Genomic DNA, 23,415 nt, shown 5'->3' on the forward strand with positions numbered 1-23,415 from the left:
GTTCCATCCAACCACACCAGCAGCCCGGAGAGCTTTCCCCACTTCTCCTGGGCCCCATCCCACCTTGCATGAAGACCCTCAGCTCTTCCCACTGAAATGGAGCAGAGCTTCGGTCCTGGCTCTTGACTCAACAAAGCAAGACGAGGTTGAAAGCTGACCTCAGGGATACCAATGCTCCTGAGAGACTGGTGCAAAGCAGCTCAAGGTGTGCATCGAGGAAATCCAGTCTAAATCACATTAATTCCCTATGCCTGCCCATAAATCCAAAGGGCTGTAATTTGATTTACAAAATTAATGTCTAAAATAAATTAACATAAAACAAATTCAGACCTCTTTGATTCTGAGGGCTCATCTACCCAGAGACACTGGGGAAAAATTAATCTGAGTTAAGGTCCGCAGTGGATTGGTTAAACTGCATTAAAACCCTGTGAGGACATTCTGATTCAGAACTGAAGTGGCTGAATTTGATTTAGCTAAATTCACTTCCAAAGCCTGTAACAACTGCACGGGCGGTAAATCAAGATGCACTTAATTATACACAGAGGGCTGGTGCAGCTCACTAGTGATGCTGCTATGGTGTGCAGGGAGGCAAGATAATTTGGTCCATTGTCCAAGGAAAGCTCATTGCTCAGGTCCTCCAGGCAGCCAACATGTGAGATAAAATTACAGATAACTTGGCAAAGCACCAACTGGCAGTTTGCAACCCCAGCAAGCTGCGATGCCCTTGGAGGACTCTGCAATCATCTCTGCACAGCCCAGAGCTCAAGGGCCTTAACCAAAACAAGATGTCCCTAAACAAATCACAGAGAGGAGGCAGAGCAAATGCAGTAAATACCCCGGGAAATCAAAGAGCAGTCCCCTGCCGAGCAGGCAGCTGCACTCCCCACCACCTGCCAGGATCATCCTCTTCCCACCGGGAACAACAGTCCATCACCACTGGGGAGGGGCTCGACAGGTCTTTCATGTCCTCCTACTCCACTCAGGGGAAGTCCTGCAGCAGCTCCTCCTTCCCCAGAGGAGACCTCACTGTAGGGCTGCCCTCCTCAAGGTGGTCAGGGGGCAACTGCCCCCCAAAAGGCTACAGGTTGAACTCTGGCTCCTTCACGCTTCATGCGATAAGGAAGACAGTGACAGTAGCTCTTCTGGTGGTTCATCCTTGTTCTCCTGAGGCTTAGGCCATCCTTCTTTTGCACCCTGGGCAATCCTGGGCTGGACAGGGTGGATAATGCCAACCCTGGAAAAACTCCCTTGTTTCTCAGACACACCCCTTGGCCAAGATAGTCTGCAAAGTGAAAAAGCCCCCAATACATGGGGGAGGATGTTCTCCAGTGTCCTTCATAACACAAGGTACAAACATTCAGTCAAGCATGAGCCACAGGATCCCTCTCCTTTTCTTCGTGTCTCAGTCACCCTGGGCTGCCTTTGAAATGCCAAATTTCTCCCAGCCCCAGGGCACCACAAACACAACTCAAATTCAAGTATGGCTTTCAAAGATGGACAAGTCCCCAGATGAAACCACAGAGCAAAGGGGGGTTGCGAAAACGAAATGGGAAAAACTCACACATGCAGACAGATGCACAAAGAAACCCTTTAATAAATAACACAACTGTCTGACACAAACAGAGAAGCAGAAGAAGGGACACTGGGGACCAGCTGGACTTCATCCAGGGCAGATCTTCCGTGATTAATAATCCCAGTCCCATTTTACCTCCAACATAGCCCAGGATTGGGACCTGGACACACCTCTTCATAGGAGACATGAAGAACAGGAGAGCAGAGTCCATCACCTGTTTCTTAGGATGTAGAGAATTAAGAATTGAGTTCTCCCAGTCATAAGAAGGATCTGTAGCTATTTCTATAGTGATTTTCAGGTACAGACTGTAATTTGGTGGGGAAAAATATATATGCTACCTCGCAAGTCATGACACCGTAAATCAGTCAAGAACTGCTTAATTATTTAAGAAAAAAAGCTCCATTTGGGAAAGCAACACTTGATAGATGGGGTACCTTAATTAGAGGGGCATACAGTTCCCCAGTGAAGGAGAAAACAGAAATATTACCTCCAAGACAAACGAGCAGACTCTGAAAAACACAAATTACATTATTTTCTGTTATTTCATGAACGGCAAAGATGAAAAGCCTTCTGCAAGTGGAACAGTGAGCACCAAGGGCAATGTGCCAGCCAGCACCGGGAGAACATTGATGATCTTCTACTAGTGCTAAGATGACACCACCACCACCCCCCACCCCAATAAAACAAGTACCAGGTTGTCAAGCAATCTCCCCATCACCATGGACTACACATTTCACAAGTCACCCAGGATGCTGTCACCATCCCTAGACATCGGTGGAACAACACTGGGCATCACCCTGGGGCCTCAGCCAGCTGGACCCTCTGGCGTGGGTCACCCATCAGGACTACACCCATGTAGCCACAAGCCTATCAGAAGCAGCATTAGACCCCAGATTTGCAAGTCTCTACACGTACAACCAGAAATAAAGTCTCCCTCAACGCAGAAGTTGGTGGTGGTCAGCCAGGGCATCCGGCTGATCTCCCACGAACATCCTCCTGTAAAATGACCTTTGCTCAGGTCAGACACTGCATAAATATAATTCACACCTAATTCTCCTGTTGTCGTGTATTAGCTGTGCAAAGAGCGTCATTTGGATTGCACCTTAGAAATATGTCACTCTCTCAAGTTTTTAACTCGTAATCTTTGATGTTGTTATTGGCCTCCTTGTTAGAGCACCGCTAGAGTACGCAGGGTGACAGTCACTGAGGGTTTTCAAAGAAAACAGCAAATCAGGCACTTAAAATATTCATGAAGACTTTGCTGGACACAGTGCTGCAAGAAATAGCCTCTGTCTTCTCGTGGCAGGTGGAAGAAGGACACATTATGCCAACCGCCTTTTAAATGACACTTCACTTTCACAAACCTGTGTCCACCCAACGCTCTGGTGTTCAAACAAGATGGTGGGACTGGAACACTGAGATTTGTGCCAGTTCCTCAGGGTTCTGTCTAACCCAAGCAAAGCCAGGTTTGCTTGAACCATCTGCAGAGGATTTGTGGTCTTGGATTTGTCCTCCCAGTACAAGGGCGTGAAGATTGAAGGGAGCTGAGAGCACAGAGCAGGGGTGGGTGGGCTAATTCTCCTGGGTGCATCAGCAATACCACCCAGAGTCCTTCCACCAGGAGCCCATGGTGCTGACTCCACCACAGACCAGTTTACTCCCAGAACTGATAAAAAAGTATCTCAAAAGACCCTGAAGTACTTCTACAGGAAAAAAAAAAAAAAAAAAAAAAAACCACACTGAAATAAGTGTTTTAACTGAGATGACTTAAGGCATTCACAAATCACAGAGCATGCATCTCAGCTTCAAAATGGCATTTTGATTAGCCCAACATGATTTTTTAATTTTATTTCATCCTGTGGTGAGCTTTGAATTTGGTTTTGGAGAAAATAATTCAAAATCATGAAATTTCCTACAAAATAGAAAAAAAAAATCTGCTTTCTACCCACTTCTATTATTTAGCCATGAAAGACTGCTTTTGAAGGATCCCAGGCTTGCTTGAAATTTTGCCCATAAAATATTCACAGCTTATTCGAAAACAGGCTCTTGCTGAAAGAATAGGGCAGAAATGTGACATCCAAAATGGCCCACAAGCCACAAGTGCTTTGCAGGTAAATATTCATTCCGAACCCACAGTTCTGCACTGTGAGCACATGGGATGCCAAACCCATGGCCAGAGCAAGGTTCTCCAGAAGGGTCACCCACTGCAGAAGAGGACAGTTGCCACAGCGAGGCCAGACTGTGAAAATATCATGTCAATATTAAAGAGCCTTGCAGCTTGGCATGTGCTGTTAAAGGAGGTGCAAGGTGTTTGGTCTCAAAGTATGTGTCGGACTCGAGACGCGGGCCCCCAGTCTGGTTTGCATGGCTAACGCTTTTGTTCATAGAATCAAAGAAGAGAATCCTGGAATGGTTGGGGTTGGCAAGGACCTTAAAGATCATCCAGTCCCACCCCCCTTCCATGGGCAGGGCAAATTTCCACTAGCCCAGGTTGCCCAAAGCCCCGTCCAACCTGGCCTTGAACACTTCCAGGGAGGGGGCAGCCACAGCTGCTCTGGGCAACCTGTGCCAGGGCCTCACCACCCTCACAGCAGATAATTTTTTCCTTACATTTAATTTTAATCTCCCCTCTTTCAGATTAAAACTCTTCCCCTTGTCCTACCCCTACACCCCTGATGACGAGTCCCTCCCCCCTTTCCTGCAGCCCCTTTCAGCCCTGGGAGGCCGCTCTAAGGTCTCCCCGGAGCCTTCTCTTCTCCAGCTGAACCCCCCAACTCTCTCAGCCTGACCTGCTCGAGCAGGTCCGTGTCCTTCTGCTGTTGGTGCCCCCAGAGCTGGACCCAGCCCTGCACGGGGGTCTCAGGAGAGGGGAGCAGAGGGGGAGAACCCCCCCCTCGCCCTGCTGCCCACACTGCTCTGGGTGCAGCCCAGCACACGAGTGGCTTTCTGGGCTGCAAGCGCATGTTGCCAGCTTGTGTCCAATTTTTCATCCACCAGTACCCCCAAGTCCTTTTCCTTGCCTGAACCAGAGGACAGGTCCATGAGCAGCTTGGTAAACTCAGTCCCACTGATCAGAAGGAGGGACGCTCCCCTCTTATTTCTCAAAATCAGGCCTTTCACTCTCTTTTGGCAAAATTTAATAACCAAGACCTTGCATTTGCCACACCACAGAGCAAGATTGGAGCTAGAAGCCATGAGGAATAAGGCTACATCTCATGCTGGCACAGGACATCACATCAGCTGATGGTTGCCTAGATAGCTCCTGAGATATCTGGGGTATTTAATGGCATGTAAGCCCGAGAGCCTGGTGGTGGAGAGCCTTAAAACATTGCTCTCTCCCCTTCTGTCCCAGCTCCACTTGTATCTTTCTCAACCTCTAGCCAGAGTTTGCATCCAAGTGTCTCACTGGTGGACAAGAGCAACATGGTGGATCATGTTCATGGAAACAGGTTATCAAAGAAGCTAACCAAGTGATGGTTTGGCTGGGCTGCATGGAACTGGACTCCCTCTGACTCCAAACACTCCATCAGGAACTACCAAAGGGGCCAGAGAGTCCTCAAGGGTCGACCAAGATCATGAGGAGGGGCCAGGAGAAGGCAAATAGGAACAGACGTAACCCAAAACCATAGCAGGTACAAGGAGTGGAATTGGAGAGAGAAGAGCTGGATTTCCAGGGAGAAATTCAACATGTTGTCAAGAAGAGATGAGCCCAATTAAGACAAAGACAAGCTTTTCCAGAAGCAAGAGCTAGGTCTTGCTCCAAGACCTGTGCCTTCTGCTGTAGTTAATAAAAACTTTACAAATAATGATAACTTGTGTGTGTGTGTGTGTGTGTGTGTGTCTATACATACAAACACACAGAGATACATACAGAACACAAAAGACCAACAACTAGAAAACAAACATCAAGGAATATTCCAGGAGAGTGAACTTGGGTGGCCGAAAACCCCCATGCCGGGGAACAAAACCCTGCCAGGAGAGGTAAAACCTGGTGAGAATTAAAATGCCACCAAGTCAGACACCCCTGAGGGGCTCTTCGCTGTGGCCTTGTGCTGGTGGAGCTCAGGACCATCTCGTGCTGCCGAGGCTCAGCTCAGCATCAGGATACGAGGAACGGCTATTGAACAACCCAGAGCTGCTGGTGAGAAGGTGAGGATGCTTCTCCCCAGCTATATCTGTATTCAGGGCTTGTTCATTTGTTTTGTTGTGAATATATACATAGATATATGTGGCCTATAAAATATTAATTCATGCTCAAGATTAGCCTGCTGGCAGAAAATGCCTGGGCGGCTGAATTTCATTGAATTAACAGATGTGTTCAGCTCCAGATCTGGGCTGCTATGAACTCTATTTTTCTTTCTTTTTCAGCATCCCCAGCTCAGAAATTCAATTTTCCTCCAAGCTATTCACAGCCAGATGCTGAAATTGATGTATGCATGTCTGATTGACTCCTGTTCACTTCAGAAAATATTCAAACTGCTATTGTGAGCTTCAGGCTGACACTTTCCAGCCAACGGCAGGAGGGAAGAGGAACATGAATTGTTCAACACACACCTCCTGGAGGAGAGAGGTAGCAAAGGGTGGATTCCCAACCCTAAAACTAATGGAAAAGAGAGGTGAGAACATCTTGGAAAGCCAACATAGTCACCCTTTGGAGACCATATCAAGATCTTTCTTCATCAACTATCTCTATGCTGTTAGTCTGAGGACTCTGCCCCAGCTCTGTCACTTGAGTTGAAGCTTCCTCAAGCCCCACTTAGAAACACCTCCAACCTATGGGTGGGTCTTTTTGATGCCTCCCCACCCCCCAAAAGAAAGACATTTTTGGCAGAATTCAGCTTCAAGGAAGCATTGCACAGCCTCTGGCATTGTCCTGACCAGCTCCATCCTCACCTGCATCTCTTTGATCCCCTTCACAGTCCTGAGAGCTCAGCGAAAGGCAAAGCCATGTCCCACATGCAGATCTAGCCTGGACTGTCTTTGGCCCCTAATGATATTTTCAGGGTATTTTGTGTCAAACACACAGTTCCAGCTCATTCTGCCAAAGCCATGGTGGTCTCGCTTTGTGTTACCGAACAGCTGAACTTCCTAGGTGGGTTGGGCCCTGGGAGTAGCAGCAACATTCTCCAGTACTTTGCTTCCTCATCAGTCATATGGATTTATTCAAAACCCAGCTGTACATAGTCCTGGGCAACCTGCTCCATCAGTCCCTGCCTGAGCAGGCACCTCCAACTCTGTGGACAATACATGGAACCATGGGCCGTACCATCAGAGCCAGCTAAGGCACTGCAGACTTCTAGCTTCATTTTGCCTTGCATCTCCCCACGTAGCCACCACATCGACATAAGTTACGAGTTATGAGTTATTATCAGCTCTGCTACGTGCAGGTGTCGGCCAGAAATTGGTCTTGGTTTGGGGGAATCAGTTGCAGCACTCTCAACCCAAAGGAGACAAGGGCTGTCTCGAGGTCTCTGGCCAGGACAGCAGGTCCCAAACCATTCGGGAGGGACAGACAGAGGACAGACGTCATGCCATGGTTCACCAGCAGAGCCTGTAAAAGGAATAGGCAGGGCTGTGCAGTTGGACTGGTCTTCAAAGAGCTGGGACCTGCTTCACTGCTGCTGTGGAGGCAGGAGGAGAAGAGGCAACAGAGCAAATTCCCCGCATCCACCCCAAAATACCCTGAGGTTTCCAGAAGGACCAGCTCACACCTGCAGACCTGCATGGGCCATTGCTTTCCCTGTTTCAAAAAGCAGGGTATGAAAATCATCCCTGTCCAGAGAAGTTCAATGATGAGTTGCCTACTCTGGTATTTGGTGCTGTGGATGAAGCATCAAAGAGTTGTGGTCAATGGCACAATGGCCAAGTGGAGACCCCTGATGAGTGGCGTCCCTCAGGGGTGGGTGTTGGGACCGGCGCTGTTTAACATCTTTGTTGGTGACACGGACAGTAGGATTGAGGCACCCTCAGCAAGTTTGCCAACAACATCAAGATGTGTGGTGTGGTCAACAGGCTGGAGGGAAGGGATGTGTCAACCAGAGGGACCTGAACATGCTGGAGTGGTGGGTGCAAACCTCATGAAGTTCAACAAGGCCAAGGGCAAGGTCCTGCCCATGGGTTGGGCCAATCCCAAGCACAAGTCCAGTCTAGGTGAGGAGGGGATGGAGAGCAGCCCCAAGGAGAAGGACTTGGGGGTATCAGTGGATGGGAAACTGCCTGTGAGCCAGAAATGTGAGCTCACAGCCCAGAAAGCCACCCGTGTGCTGGGCTGCACCCAGAGCAGTGTGGGCAGCAGAGCAAGGGGGGGATTCTCCCCCTCTGCTCCCCTCTCCTGAGACCCCCCTGCAGGGCTGGGTCCAGCTCTGTGGGCACCAACAGCAGAAGGACACGGACCTGCTCGAGCAGGGCCAGAGGAGGCCACGAGGATGCTGGGGGGGCTGGAGCACCCCCCTGTGAGGACAGGCTGAGAGAGTTGGGGGGTTCAGCTGGAGAAGAGAAGGCTCCGGGGAGACCTTAGAGCGGCCTCCCAGGGCTGAAAGGGGCTGCAGGAAAGGGGGGAGGGACTTGTCATCAGGGGTGTAGGGATAGGACAAGGGGTAAACTGACAGAGAGGAGATTTAGATTAGATGTAAGGAAGAAATGCTTTCCTGTGAGTGGTGAGGCCCTGGCACAGGTTGCCCAGAGCAGCTGTGGCTGCCCCCTCCCTGGAAGGGTTCAAGGCCAGGTTGGACGGGGCTTTGGGCAACCTGGGCTAGGGGAAGGTTGCCTGGTCTGTGGCAGGGGGGTGGGAACTGGGTGATCTATAAGGTCTTTCCACCTGAAACCATTCTAGGAGTCTATGATCAGCTCAGTGATGCAGAGAAATTCCCCAAGATGCAGAAATTAAACATTAAGCCTTTGCTTCTCATGCAGCTGAAGGGATTATCTCAGCAAGTTACTTATTTACCGTTCTCCCCTGGCCTGTCTGATCCGCTTTGCTTGAGAAATCATTAATTCTGGTCTCACTATCCACTTTGCAAATGACCTTGAGACCTTCCCATCCTTGGGGATCTCCTGTGTCTCATTTTCCTCTTCCAGCCCAGCTCTCAGAGGAGCTCCCCTCACCCAGAGAAACTGGGACAAAGCAAACCAGGGCTACTTCTCCAAGTGTTTCTGTCACAGCAGCATCCCAGCAATACAGGCACAGGATGGGCACAGAGCCCTGCACTGTCCGAGGGGGCTTCAGGTGGGTACCTGGGACAGATGGAATCCAAGAAATACCACCCATAGTTAAACAAAAACTGCTTCTGGGCCACGAGGAGAACTGTTCGGGATTTTAAAACGTCTAGAAAATAAACACAGGCGTGGAGCATGAGTTTGGAAAGGGAGAAAAGCCCTCATCATCTGGGCACACAGCGATGGAATAAAAGGAATCAATGGGATGCAAGGTTACATCCCAAGTGCCCCTGTTCTCTCAGCCCTGCCTCACACACTCCTCCTTCCCCCAGGCTGGGGAAAGGAATGTCCCAGGGAAGGGGAGATTAGCCCCTTGGCACCTATGCACCAGCCTCAGGGCTGGCACATCCTCGGACCCTGCTCCCACAACAAGGATCCCAGAGCCATGTCCCATGGACGGACACCTGCCTCATGCTGGACCCCCATCCTGTGCAGGGCCCCCATTGCCATGCCAGGATCCCAGTCCCATGATGGGATCCTTGGACCGTGCAGGAACCCCAATCCCATTTGTCCCAATTCAATGTGAATGGAATTAAATCCAGTTGGTGGCCAGTCACAAGTGGTGTCCCCCAGGGCTGGGTGCTGGGGCCACTCCTGTTTAACATTGTTACTGACAATCTAGACAAGGGGATCCAGTGCCCCCTCAGTCAGTTTGCAGGTGACACCCAGCTGGGTGGGAGTGTTGATCTGCTCGAGGGTAGGGAGGCTCTGCAGAGAGACCTGGGCAGGCTGGAGCCATGGGCTGAGGCCAACTGGGGGAGTTTCCATAAGGGAAAATGCCGGGGGCTGCCCTTGGGCCACAACAACCCCCAGCAGCGCTACAGGCTTGGGGAGGAGTGGCTGGAGAGCTGCCAGTCAGAGAGGGACCTGGGGGGGATTGATAATGAGCCAGCAGTGTGCCCAGGGGGCCAAGGAGGCCAATGGCATCCTGGCTTGTGTCAGCACCAGCGTGGCCAGCAGGGACAGGGAAGGGATCTGAGCCCTGTGCTCGGCACTGGTGAGGCCGCCCCTCGATGAGTGGGTTCAGTTTTGGGCCCCTCACCCCAAAAAGGCCATTGAATGACTTGAGCGTGTCCAGAGAAGGGCAACGGAGCTGGGGCAGGGTCTGGAGCACAGGTCTGCTGGGAGCGGCTGAGGGAACTGGGGGGGTTCAGTCTGGAGAAGAGGAGGCTGAGGGGAGACCTCCTGGCCCTCTGCAACTCCCTGACAGGAGGGTGCAGAGAGGGGGGATGAGTCTCTTGAGCCAAGGACCCAGCGCCAGGCCCCGAGGGAATGGCCTCAAGCTGCCCAGGGCAGGGTCAGGCTGGCTCTGAGGAAGGATTTCTTTGCAGAAGGGGCTGTTGGGCGTTGGAATGGGCTGCCCAGGGCAGGGGGGCAGTCCCCATCCCTGGAGGGGTTGAAGAGTCGGGCTGACCCAGCGCTGAGGGATCTGGTGGAGTTGGGAATGGTCAGGTTGAGGTTCATGTTTGGGCTGGAGGAGCTTCAGGGGTTTTTCCAACTGAGGTGATTCCGTGATTCTATGAATGTCGGGGGTGGTTTGAATACAATACCAAGAGCGAGGTAAAGACACAAATGGGGTCAAATGCTGTACACCCAAAATAGGGTGTTTTTATTAAAAGTAAAGAGGCAATGGGACAGAATGGAAGGAAAAGACAGGAATCAAGCAAGCATCCAGAATAGTCACAAGAATAGTCACCACCATGGACCCAGCAGCATCCCTTTGGTCCTCAGTCTTCAATTCTTCAGTGGTGGGTGCACACCCAGCAAAGTTCTTGGTCATCTTTTAAGTTCATCTGACCAGAAGATTAGCATATCTGCCTACCTTTAGTTTTTCCTCCATTCTTACAGGTTTTTGAGCAACCATCCAGCTTTTGAGGCAGAAACGCTCACCTGTTATCTAGTTGAGTGGTGAAGGTGCAAAGCCATGAGTGATACAACAGAGCCACAGAGCATGGGGCTTACACAGCAGTCCTTGTGCTCCATGAGAAAAACCTGGTTTTGCTCAGTCCACCTTTTCTGAGGCTTATCTAAGCAATTTGTCAGTCCAACTGCAAGAGAGTGGGAGGGTGCATCCTTCAATACACTCCTGCTTCCTTGGGTGATGTTCCTTAGACTAATCCAAAGGCTGGTCCTTGATGAATGGTCGAGGCGTTGCTGACACCACCCGGTGATTCAAAGCACACACACAAGCAAGCTTTGAGACAATCATTTGATATTTTAGTCTCTCACACCATTCCAGGACCCCAGTCTCATGTCAGGACCCCCATCTCGTGCTGGGGGTTCCAGCCCTGTGCCAGGATAAGCGATGTGTCACTGCAAGGCCCCACAGGAGAGGGAAATGAGTCTGATGCTGCTCTTCTTCCTCCCACCCCACTCCAGGTACCAGCCCAGCCCCTCGTGTCCTGCAAGGGCAGCTCTGCTCCGGGGGGAAGGGGATGTCCACACTCAGTTTTGGAGAGAGGTCACGATTTACAGGCGTGCTCCCCTAAAGCAGCAGGAGGGCATCCTGTGGGGCTGAGAAACGGCCCTTTTAAGGTTTACAAGAAATAACGTATATATTGGAAAGAGGAAGAAGAATCTGTGTCCTCAGCAAAGCAAAAGAAGACAGACTCAGGGCAGGTATTTTGCAGCCAGAGGAAATGGCGGTTGGGTCAGCGCCTCCGCGCCGGCAGCACAGCTGCAGGGATGCTCCCAAAAGTCACGAGAATGGGAGGCTCCAGCAGCGGGGCCCAGCTCCCACGCACAGGTTTGGGGTCTGTGGACCCCATCATCCGGCTGGGAATGGACCTCTCCCCATTCCCAGCTGAGTCTCCAAACCCAGGAGGGGCCTGAGGCTGATTCCCAGCTTAATTTCAGGCTGGAATAAAAGTGGAAAGCATGTGGGAAAAGGAAAAATCAGGATGTTTCATTTCGGTTTGTCCGAGAAGAAAGTGTTTTGATTTTCAATTTACAACTGACAATTTCACAGAGAGCTGAAAAGGTGAAAAAGATTATTCTGATTTTCCTTGCATGAGAAAAGCAGGTTTTGTTTAAATTTGGCAGGATGGGGGTGGGGGGGGTGGCTAGGGAGAAACACTGCTGCAAATGAGCTCAAAAAATGTCAGCCCATGCAGAGCAGACAGCTCTGGGACTAACTGGACACCCCGCGGGTTGGTGCACGGAGATTTGCTGACATCTACAGGGCGTTTCAGAGACGAGGCCGTGGCTCCCCACTTTTCTTCCCAAGAAAGGCACGTTAAGGTGTGTGACAGCCCAGGTCATTAGTAACTAACCACAAATAAACCTGCGTGGGGGGAGCAACCCCCCAAACACGCACCTCGGTTGTTGCCAGCTCTGCTCTGGTGGTGGAGAAGCCATCGCTGTCACAAGTCAGGGGTCCTTTTCATTTTTACACATCACCACGTGCTCTGCCTGGTGCCAAGGGTGTCCCTGTACAGCACATCCACCCCCTCTTTTCCACGACGGACCCACAGGGCAGCGTTACCTGATGGATGAGAGCACCCACGAGAAGCAGCACCCACCTGTCCCCGCGGCACAGGGTGCCTGGGTGGCACCTTCACACTGGGGACAGATCTCAGTTTTCTTGCCCAGAAACAGTCTGACCCAGGGACACCAGGCTGCCTCCTGCCCAGGGACAAATTATAAAAATAGCCGAAAAATGACCTGCAGGAAGACAGCCAGGCTTTCATCCCAGGTGTTTTTTCACTAGAGAGCCCAGAGGGAGTCCACAGCCACACACCAACGTTGGAGCCTGGTGCTGGAAACTCACTGCCACAGGGGGATACAGGTCTCCCCTCACTCCATGGGATGTCTATCTCTTTGTTGGCCCCACAGGTCTGGGAAAGGGCCCATCCCTGAGGCAACAGGCTCCAGCCCAAGGGGAGGACGGAGCAGGAATGCAAACAGCAGGACTAGGCAAGTCACGGGAGAGAAGAGAGGCAGCAGGGGATGGAGGGCAGAGGTTTGTGCATGGAAGCTGGAGGGACGAGGGCATTTCACCAGATCTTTGCTCCTAGCTCGTGATCTGGAAGCAGGAACGGGGGTCTAGCAGGAGGAAAGCTCCTCAGGTATCCTCACCATGTGCAGCCACAGAGCTCCCAGCAGAGGACAAGGGTCAATCAGTCTCTATTTAGCACGGCTGGGACCAATCCTGTCCTGCAGGGGGACCTGCTTGGTGACAAGCTGAGGTGGCAGCTATAACCACCGAGGCTCCAGCAGGTGAGGTCAGAACTGCCACCCCCTGCCAAACCAAGCTGCTGCCACATGAGGGACCTCTCCCTGCCAGCAGCTCTTTTCCATGGGCTTTTAAAAGCAGCAGGACAAATGCATTAACAGGAACAGCTATTTTTATCACAGGTGAGCTCCTGTAAATACCACTGTCAGAGCTCTACGTATCAGATGGTTCACCTTGGGACAAAACCACCTTTAAATCAAATGCAGAGGATTTCGAGAATCACAGAAGCATTTGGGTTGGAAAAGCCCTTGAAGCTCCTCCAGCCCAACCATAAACCTTGCCCTGACTGTTCCCAACTCCACCAGATCCCTCAGCGCTGGCTCAGCCCGACTCTTCAACCCCTCCAGGGATGGGGACTCCCCCCCTGCCCTGGGCAGCCCATTCCAACGCCCAACAGCCCCTTCTGCAAAGAAATCCTTCCTCAGAGCCAGCCTGACCCTGCCCTGGCGCAGCTTGAGGCCATTCCCTCTGGGCCTGGCGCTGGGTCCTTGGCTCAAGAGACTCATCCCCCCTCTCTGCATCCTCCTGGCAGGGAGTTGCAGAGGGCCAGGAGGTCTCCCCTCAGCCTCCTCTTCTCCAGACTGAACCCCCCCAGTTCCCTCAGCTGCTCCCCAGCAGACCTGTGCTCCAGACCCTGCCCCAGCTCCGTTGCCCTTCTCTGGACACGCTCGAGGCATTCAATGGCCTTTTTGGGGTGAGGGGCCCAAAACTGAACCCACTCATCGAGGGGCGGCCTCACCAGTGCCGAGCACAGGGCTCAGATCCCTTCCCTGTCCCTGCTGGCCACGCTGGTGCTGACACAAGCCAGGATGCCATTGGCCTCCTTGGCCCCCTGGGCACACTGCTGGCTCATTATCAATCCCCCCCAGGTCCCTCTCTGACTGGCAGCTCTCCAGCCACTCCTCCCCAAGCCTGTAGCGCTGCTGGGGGTTGTTGTGGCCTAAGGGCAGCCCCCGGCATTTGCCCTTATTGAAACTCCTCCAGTTGGGCTCAGCCCATTGCTCCAGCCTGTCCAGGTCTCTCTGCAGAGATTCAGGAGCAACCATCCTGCAAGACCTCCAGGAGCCCCAGCAAAGGTTCCCAGGGAAGATGCAGCATCGGCTCTGCAACATCCCACCCCCTCGATTCTTCCAGCACCACGAGGTTGGCATTGCCCCAGGCTGCCCCATCCGTGGCACAGCTCTGACCCAGGAGTTGGCTTTGACATGCTGCAGCTACAGCTCAGCCACCTCAGACTTCCACAAACAAAAACCCACTGCTCCCTGTCCTGAGGAAGCAAAGGGGACAGGGACCAGCGACCTGAAGTCCCCACAGACATCAGGAAGGTGAACTGAGCTGCCTCCACACAGTCCTCTGCAGAATAAGGGACAACTCCTTCCGCTGAGGGACTGTTTTATTACAAAAAGATTTGTTATCAACAAACTTTGTCAATTATAAAACACATAGAGGAGTGGTACACACTGTGCAGCCTGGAGCATCAGGAAACTTCAAGGAACAGAATAAACCTCACGTTAACCTCAGCTGGACACAGAGCAGCCAACGGGTCCGAAGTTGCAGGGATCCTTCCAGCAGAGTTATTCTGCACAGGTTGGGTCTGACCACGGATGTTCCCAAATACTCAGAGCCAGCTCACCAGAGTGACAGTCCTCGCTGTTCCCCATACGGCACTTACAGCAGCTCTTCTGTAGAAAGGAACCCCTTGAAAAAGGCATCTCTGTGCAGGAACAGGAGTATCAGTCCCCTGGGAAATGGGTGTGCCTCTCTAAGAGCTGCTGTTGGCCGTATGGGCATCTTCTTGCTTACAAGCCAGAGGAGAGTTAGCCTGAATTTACCTTCTGTGGGTCTTTTTTGCCCAAATCTTCCTTGCTCTGAGTCCTGACAGCCTAGGTTCAAGCTAACGTGGGTGTCTGTCCTGCTCCCATCAGCCCCCGTGGTCCCAAAAAGCTGCATATGAAGCGTTCCTTAACAGCCAGCCACAGTCCAGGAGAGAGGACAGCTGGGATCTGCCTCTCGTCTTCGGGCAGGGTAGGATTCGTGGGCTTCTGGCAAAGCCTTGGTGGGCAGCGTGTCCCAGGGAGGTGCCTCCACCCGAAGGCGCTGGGCTCGGCGTTACCGGCAGAGGCAGATCCGCAGAGCCCAGGCCCACAGCTGTCGACATACCTGCTCAGTCGGAGTCACTCCCCTCCTGCTTCGCTGACCCGACAGCGGATGCCAGCTCCTCCTCCTGCCCTTTCAACCTCTCTCCTGTGACGAGAAAAAGCAGGGGCTCAAGGATAAACCAGCTCTATGGGGAACCTCCACAGTGGAGGAGCTGAACTACAGCCCCCAAGCCCACAAACCACCCTTCCCTGACACATGCGGCCTCGGGGAAGCCCCTTGGGACCAACAGCTCCACAGACCCTTTTGAGAAGGGGATCAAGGTCTGCCAGGCCGTCCCCGGCCCAAAAGCTCACAGTGAGGATTGTGTAACCCCTCTGGAACAACTGGGACCCCACACACCATCCCCGCAGCACCACAACCCACGGATCAGTTCAGCGATGGCTCTCTGCGTCCTCTTCTCCAGCTTCTCCAGCTTCTTGGCAACATCTCGCTTCAAATCCCTGGGGAGGAGAGAGACAACATCAGAACAAATCCTCACAACAAGCAGCTGTGAACACAGGGACCATGTCACAACTTTCCCAGTGGAAGAGAAACTCCTCCTTGCCCCTGTGAGCACCAGGGAGCAGAGCGTGTGTCTGGCACCAGGGCAGCTCACGAGCAAACCAACTCAACATCCAGAGCATCCCTTGTCACTGAGGCTACCGTGACCCCAAAAGGATCAGTGGGGTCACTCGGTATAAGCAGGAAAAGGGAAGACAGCCCCGTGCCTTGCAACTTCCTCAAAAGCAGGGCTGGGTTTCCCATTTTTAGCACTTTTAAGCCCACCTAGACAACATCAAGGTGATGGTAACCTACCCAGGAGCAGGGCTTTGGCAGGCACTCACCAGTCTGGCTTCCTGGGAGCCAGGTTTGCCAGATCCTAGGGAAGAAGAGGAGACACCCAGTGAGAGCTGCAGGTAAGGTTCAAGCCTGGACATAGACAGACGCACCCGGAACAGAGCAGCTCAGAACACCCATACATACCACCTCGTCGATGATGGGCTCCGGCTTGGCAGCCTCCAGCTGGTCTTTCACCTTATCTTCCACTAGATGGGGGAACAGGACCAGCATCAATGCAGGGACCACCAAGGGGACAACGCACAGGGAAACCCCCTTGAACTCTTCGTTCACAAAACCTTTTACAATAGCCTGGTTGAATGTCTTTGCCCTAAAAGCACGGTAAGTAGGAGTACACGTGGGTACACATGTTCCTCCACCACCCAAACCCTTCTGGAGACTCCCCAAAATCATCTGAAGATGATGCAAACCCAACAACCATTTAACACCATAAACAACGGCAGCAAGAAGTCTGCTGGGTTCAAGCCCTCTTTTCGTAAGACCTGCAGGGATCAGCTGCTCTGGAGGTGTTTAAACTGGAATTTGCCTCACTGTGACTCATTTACAAGGCCACCAGCTGAGACATCTCAGAGGAATCAAGCCCAGACCTTACATCAAGCTCTACAGATACTGGGGACAGTGGCAAAACACTTGTGGAAAACAGCCCTCTGTGGTTCAGCTCAACTCTGAGCAAGGATGGGGTGCAGGCACCTGGGAGCACAGACCTGAGGGGTGAATCCTGCTCCAGCAAATGGAGAATTTAGCACAAATCCACCACAAGACCCAGCTCCTCTGACTGCTTCCTTCCCCTGCCCTGGCACAAAGAGCCCAAGGACAGGCAGGCTGCTCACTCCAGACACAGGAATCACAGCTGATGGGCACTGCAGCTCCCAAGAAGGGCTGGCAGAGAGCGTGAGTTTTACTGGAAATGGTCAAAATTGCTGTTCCCAATTCCAAACCACACGTCGGGATAGTTTTAAAATTTTACAAAAACATAAAGAAAGAGCAGCGTCAGCATTCCTACCTACCAGATCTCTGCCATGCTCCCAAAGGCAGCCTTTTTATTTAAGGGCATTTTTAAAGTGATCTATTCCAGGAGGACTCAATATTTCAAGATCAAGGGAACTTCCACCCCTTGCTTCCCTCTCAAGAGCTGCACAGAGGTTCGGTGCTAGGAAATAGCAGACTGAACGCCCAGGACTTATGATTAATGTTTGTTTAAAGGTAAGTCAAACAAAAAATAGCCTGAATCTCCTTGAGAATTCTCCAGCAAGATCTTGGCTTCTCTGAGTATCAACCCTTTGGTTTGGGGCTGGACTCGGTGTGCTCAGACACACACCCCCAACTTGTGCAACGTAGGGCGTGCAGTCCCCACGGGGCAGTGAGGATGATGAAGCAACAAGGGGCTGCAAGCACCATGCTTGCCCCACGGGCTGCTCGGACACTCCAGCACTGTCCAGGGCTGCAAACACTCATCTCCTAAGACCTATCATCCTCACACCAGCGAGCTGCTACCAGAAGACATCCCAGTGGCTTTTCCACCTTGGGCTGGAGCAAGCAGCCAGAGGGGGTGTTGATTGCCAGCCGGCTGAACATGAGCCAGCAGTGTGCCCAGGGGGCCAAGGAGGCCAATGGCATCCTGGCTTGTGTCAGCACCAGCGTGGCCAGCAGGGACAGGGAAGGGATCTGAGCCCTGTGCTCGGCACTGGTGAGGCCGCCCCTCGATGAGTGGGTTCAGTTTTGGGCCCCTCACCCCAAAAAGGCCATTGAATGCCTCGAGCGTGTCCAGAGAAGGGCAACGGAGCTGGGGCAGGGTCTGGAGCACAGGTCTGCTGGGGAGCGGCTGAGGGAACCGGGGGGGTTCAGTCTGGAGAAGAGGAGGCTGAGGGGAGACCTCCTGGCCCTCGGCAACTCCCTGCCAGGAGGGTGCAGAGAGGGGGGATGAGTCTCTTGAGCCAAGGACCCAGCGCCAGGCCCAGAGGGAATGGCCTCAAGCTGCGCCAGGGCAGGGTCAGGCTGGCTCTGAGGAAGGATTTCTGTGCAGAAGGGGCTGTTGGGCGTTGGAATGGGCTGCCCAGGGCAGGGGGGGAGTCCCCATCCCTGGAGGGGTTGAAGAGTCGGGCTGACCCAGCGCTGAGGGATCTGGTGGAGTTGGGAACGGTCAGGGGGAGGGTCATGGTTGGGCTGGAGGAGCTTCAGGGGCTTTTCCAACAGAGACAATTCTGTGATTCAGAGCAGGAACACAGAGGTTTCCAAGCTGCCTGATTTTTGGAAAGGAAAATAACCCATCCACTTTGCAGCATGCTGGCTGGATGCAGAGTCCCACACTGATTTATTTGTCCTCACAGCCCCAAGCGCTGCCTCATTCTCTCTGGGAACTTCACTGGGGAGGCAGGCTCACCAGCAGGAGGGGGTAGGAAGTGCTGTTAGAGAGGGGCTCACTTCAGCAGTCAGTGAATCCTTGCACAGGGCTCTGCGTGATCTGCCTTTGCCTACAAGCCCCCGGAACAGAGCAAAGTACGAGCACCACCACTGGCAATGCTTCTGCTTTCCTGCTCACTCCTTTCACCTCCCACGTTCCCACATGCATGTACCTGAAGCTGGCTTGGCCTGGGGCACCTTCCTCTTCTTCAGCTCCTCATCTTCAGGCTCATAGTTTCGCAGTTTGAGCTCCCTGGAGAGGAAAGGGAAGAGCACAGAGTGGTGAGACACGTCCACGCTGTTCTGGGCTGTGGACTCTCGCTAGCAAGGGGCACATCTGCATCAGGGCCAGCAGCAACCCACACAAGTCAAAGCTCAGCAGAATAAAGGTGATGTCTTGGCAAGCCAAGCAGAGGCAGCTTGTAACGGACCCAAGCTGCTTTGCAAAACTCTGAACTTCAGCCCAGCTCCCTTTTCGGTCTCAACCGAAAGGCTCAGGAAACACCACAATCATGAAAAAAAATGATCCTGGGAAATAAGAGCATTTAGGTTACAAGGTGGTTACCCAGTCACCAGAGGTGCTTCTGGAAGGGGTGCTGGTCAGCCATGTGGTACAAGTAAGGGGAGCAAATGGGTGCTGGAGCTGGAGGTGCCAGGGATGGTGATATCCAAAGGACACCCAGAAGTTCACCCATCATCTTACCTCCCTCCAGGAGAGCTCAAGAGTCAGCAGTCAGCACTCTCCCCAGTGCACACACCTCGCTGATATCTGGATGCTAGTTCTCCCCCTTTTCAAGGCTGTTCTTTTTATATGTCTCCCAAAACATTTGGGCTTCAAATGGACAACTGTCAGGCAACCTCAGTCACGTGCAGCCCCAGGCTGATTCCTCACCTGGGTCAAGCCCTAAAAGCTTCAGAGACACCTACAAAACCAGAGCCCTGAAAATCAAGCTCACAGGACCCCATCCCACCTCCAGCTGCTTATGCATGCCCCTAACGTGCTCTGCAGGATCTATATAACAGTACACTAGCCCACAGAGCAAATTAAGTAGATTAAACTCATTTAACACTGTTGATGGGTTTAATCAGTTTAAATAAAAACTGAGGCACTTGCTGCTCAGAAATGCTTCTGCCCCAGCTGTGAGCAAAGCCTTTAGCAGCGACAAGGGTGGCTGTGCCATGGCAGAGGAGGATGCAGAGAGCCCCAATGCAAACACAGGAGACGGCACTTTTATCAGGAAGGAAAATCAATGGTTGAACACAATCATTTTTCCTTCCAGCAGATAGCTGATACCCGAGGCCACTTCCCTGCTAGACTTTACTGATGGAGAACCAAGTTGAGATACAACCCAACCCAAAGGCTTGCAAAGCAAAGAGAAGCAAAATAAAGGGTGAAGAAACTGCAGTCCAAGAGAAGTAAGAAGGTGGTCAGCGCTCAGCTGGCCACATCATCTGGGAAGCACAAAAAAACCCAACCCTGGAGGTCCCTGATGCACAGCCAGAGGTCCTACCCTTCACACGCCATCCCATACTCTCTCCAGAAGATGAATTTTACTTGCAAAGAGTTCGCTCCACACTGTGGCTGGTGCCACGGAGGTGATGGGAATACATGGTTGAAGCTCAGCAAAACCTAACTGAGATAAAGGCGACCAGCAGACTGGAAACTAGAGCTCAGGCAGATTAGGAGACTTGCTGACGTTTCTCGTGTAATCAAGCCCAGGTCCCCCAAGGCCTTACATCAGTGCAACACTGTGGAACAGAAACAACTTCCCCAGCACTGGGAGAAAGGATGCTTGAGAGATTAGCACGTAGCTACAATACCTCCCCCACCCAGGCCAAGAGCACCTTCATCCCACAAAGATAAGTCACTGTGCAGAGGTTTATGTGTATTTTTATGCATACATGCCCTGGGAGAAGGGATTTATTAAATTAACCTGTACTGATCACCATCAATCCCCAGCCAGAAAGGCAGTTCTTTTCAGGAAGACTGATCTCAGAGGATCAAGTGATAATTTTTTTTGCAGAAGGAAATGCCTCCTGCAGGCACACAGAAATCACCGCTCTTCTCTAATTTTACGGACAATCTTCACTTGGCAGGATTTTGTTGCTAACCTGGGAGGCTGGAGGAGGAAGAGGAACAGCTCATTCATCCAGGAGGTAATAGGACATTGGGCTGCCATGTCTAAAATCTGGCTACAGGCTAGCTCATGCTCGCTGGAGAGGATTTTTCTGACAAAGCAGCAGGCCCTGCAGAAGGCAAACTTTTAATATCTCCCAGAGTTTCTGGTCTCCTTAGCTCACATTTAGAAGGATTTACAGCTGAAAGGCAACCAACACAGACTCCCTAGAGTCAAATCACCTAAAACAAGAGAACTATAAGCAAGCTGTTTCTTTGAGTCCAGCAAGGTGTTACCATTACACCTTGACAAGAAGTATTTTAAAATCATCGTTTTGCACATACAACGGGAGCTGCGGCTGCTCAGACACAGCCAAACCAGCAGAGAGCTAAGAGGTCTTTTGTTTGAGCACACACTCTGGAGGTCTGGTTCCTGCTACAAGAAGGGTGTCCAGCCCTTTGTTATGTTGCTACAGGGCTCCAGCACCACTTGGGGAACACACAAGGAGGAGGAATTGGGAGTTTAAATCTGCTCCCTACACTCTTTCCACCCAGAAAGCCCATATCTCAGCTTGCAAACAAAAGTCGTGTAGTCCAGCACTGGAGGTTTATCCACAAGATTAAAAAAAAAATAAAACCACAAGGCACAACTTGGCAGACCGGGCAAGCAGCATCGTAGGTCTGGCAGAAGAGGAAGCAGCCGACGTGTGGGGCAAAGAGAAGATCCCCCCACACCTGCCACCAGTGCTTTCAGATCCTTATTAAACCTGTGCACAACTGCAAAGGCCAGAAGAAAACAAACAAAAAATTGATCCCTCTAATTAACCGTGCAAGGAGAGAGCAGCTCTCGCACCTGCCTCCGGTAATTCTTGGTGCCTGGTGCTCCCCGGGGGGTAGGGGATTTCACCATGCACCAGCCCCAGCAGTGCCACGCTCACCAGGAGCAGAAGACTTCTCCCCCCTTTCTTCTGTCCTTGAAAATGTCTGTAAAAACAGAGAGATGAGGAGCAGGGCAGTGCCACCCCAAGGAACTCAAAGGCAGACAAGGGTTAAGGAGATATAGATATATATATATATATTTAGAATTTGCTGGTGTTCCACAGAACCGGGTTAAAGGAAGTTCAGGTGCCAGCAGTTCCTCTAGTGCTGTGCTCCAGAAAGACAGCCAGGCGTGCTTTACAAGTGATGAATTATCCGAGTTCCCACAAAAAGAAACAACCCAGAGCTACCAACAGGCTCACACGTCAGAACAGGGCAGGTAGGAGCCAGGTTGAGAAGTGCAGTTCCAGGGCACTTCACAGCAAGGCACCAGCATGAACTGGGTGCTTAATGCTTCCCAGGAAGGACTGAGTGCCTGGACAAGAGCTGGGTTTGAACTGTTTGGGTTTACAGAATCCCAGAATCATCTGGGTTGGAAAAGCCCTTGAAGCTCCTCCAGCCCAACCATGAACCTCATCCTGACTGTTCCCAACTCCACCAGAACCCTCAGCGCTGGGTCAACCTCAACGACTCTTCAACCCCTCCAGGGATGGGGACTCCCCCCCTGCCCTGGGCAGCCCATTCCAACGCCCAACAGCCCCTTCTGCAAAGAAATCCTTCCTCAGAGCCAGCCTGACCCTGCCCTGGGCAGCTTGCAGCCATTCCCTCTGGGCCTGGCGCTGGGTCCTTGACTCAAGAGACTCATCCCCACTCTCTGCACCCTCCTGTCAGGGAGGTGCAGAGGGCCAGGAGGTCTCCCCTCAGCCTCCTCTTCTCCAGACTGAACCCCCCCCGGTTCACTCAGCCGCTCCCCATCAGACCTGTGCTCCGGACCCTGCACCAGTAGAGTAGGCTTAAACTCATGCACAGTCACTAGCAGATTTTATCAGCATCTCTTTGTAAGGAATAGATGTGCCCAGCCCAGATCTCCTTGCACAGCGCTTCCCAGCCCGTTTCAGCCTAAATGAGCCAGGATCTCTAGGTGGTTACAGCCTTAAAGTCAGCAGTGGGTGCAGGTCTGTGCTGGAAGCTCACAGGACCACGGGAGGATTTGGGTGGCTGCAGCAATTACAGAGGGAAGCAATGGACACAGCCTCCCAGCATTACCTAAAAGCCCGTCAGGGGTGGCTGTTCCCTATTTTGGGTCAGGAATGCCTCAAACCCACTTTCCACTCGGGCCTGGAGCTCCTAGCTGGGGAATAAGAAAAGATGTCAGCTTTTCTTTGAAGTAGTCGGGTTGGAAATGGTATGGCATGCAGGGTATGTGCAGAATGCAAAGAGCTATCTCATTGCAAAAAAACACAGGCCACTCAAAGCTGTCTGCAAGGTTGTTTTTTTGCTGTACTCCTCCAGCCTCAAGGGCTTGACGGAGAAAACACCAGTTTTGAATTGACAAATGGATATTTCTAAGCCTTCTGGTGAAGCACCCGCTTGCTGATGTCAGGAACACGAGGAATGGGTTTGCCAAGAAACCCTGTAACAGCGATTTCTTCAGATGTCACAGCATCCCCACTCCCATATCACAAAACAGTCACTTGGAGCGGCACCCACTAGACTGCTTCAAGAGCACCTTCCTATTTTTACTTCCTTGAGGGCAAGGCTAGGGGCCAAGGAAAGCTGGTTAGGACATCTCAATAGGGGGGTTTTAGTGCTTCTGGAGGTGGAAGACAAGCAGAGCTCAGCAGGGCAGATACTAGGAGGAGAAGGCAGGAGTCCAGCAGCGTTTGCAGACCCTGCTTATTCTGCCCAGGATCAGAGATGGGTGTCCTTCACAGCTCTTCACCTCTTGGTCTCCCTCCCTTCATGTCTCTATGCTTAAATGCCTCTTGTGTTCCTCAGCATCAGCTCTAGCCACCTGATGAAGCAAGGTGGGGAAAAAAAAAAAAAAAAAAGCTTCCTCTG

General features: G+C 52.1%; 1 protein-coding gene across 4 annotated transcripts in view; it reads right to left on the minus strand.

Annotated features, from left to right (window-relative positions):
- Positions 1–14,014: 14,014 nt before the first annotated feature.
- Positions 14,015–23,415, minus strand: part of CCDC12 (coiled-coil domain containing 12) — a 30,706-nt gene continuing 21,305 nt past the window's right edge. For 2 of the 4 annotated variants that reach the window (XM_026843409.1, XM_026843408.1), the window contains exons 3-7: positions 18,593–18,672; positions 16,146–16,207; positions 16,007–16,041; positions 15,546–15,622; positions 14,018–15,266 (exon numbers count right to left, since the gene is read on the minus strand). In XM_026843409.1, the coding sequence (XP_026699210.1) occupies positions 15,187–15,266; positions 15,546–15,622; positions 16,007–16,041; positions 16,146–16,207; positions 18,593–18,672 (334 nt within the window). In that variant the 3' untranslated portion in view covers positions 14,018–15,186. Of the gene's footprint in view, positions 15,267–15,545; positions 15,623–16,006; positions 16,042–16,145; positions 16,208–18,592; positions 18,673–20,531; positions 20,697–23,415 lie in introns of those variants that run through there. The other 2 variants (XM_026843410.1, XM_026843407.1) reach the window with 2 other exon arrangements.

This window comes from Athene cunicularia, assembly GCF_003259725.1.
Source record: "Athene cunicularia isolate RWA chromosome 2 unlocalized genomic scaffold, athCun1 chr2_part1, whole genome shotgun sequence".
NCBI lineage: Eukaryota > Metazoa > Chordata > Aves > Strigiformes > Strigidae > Athene > Athene cunicularia.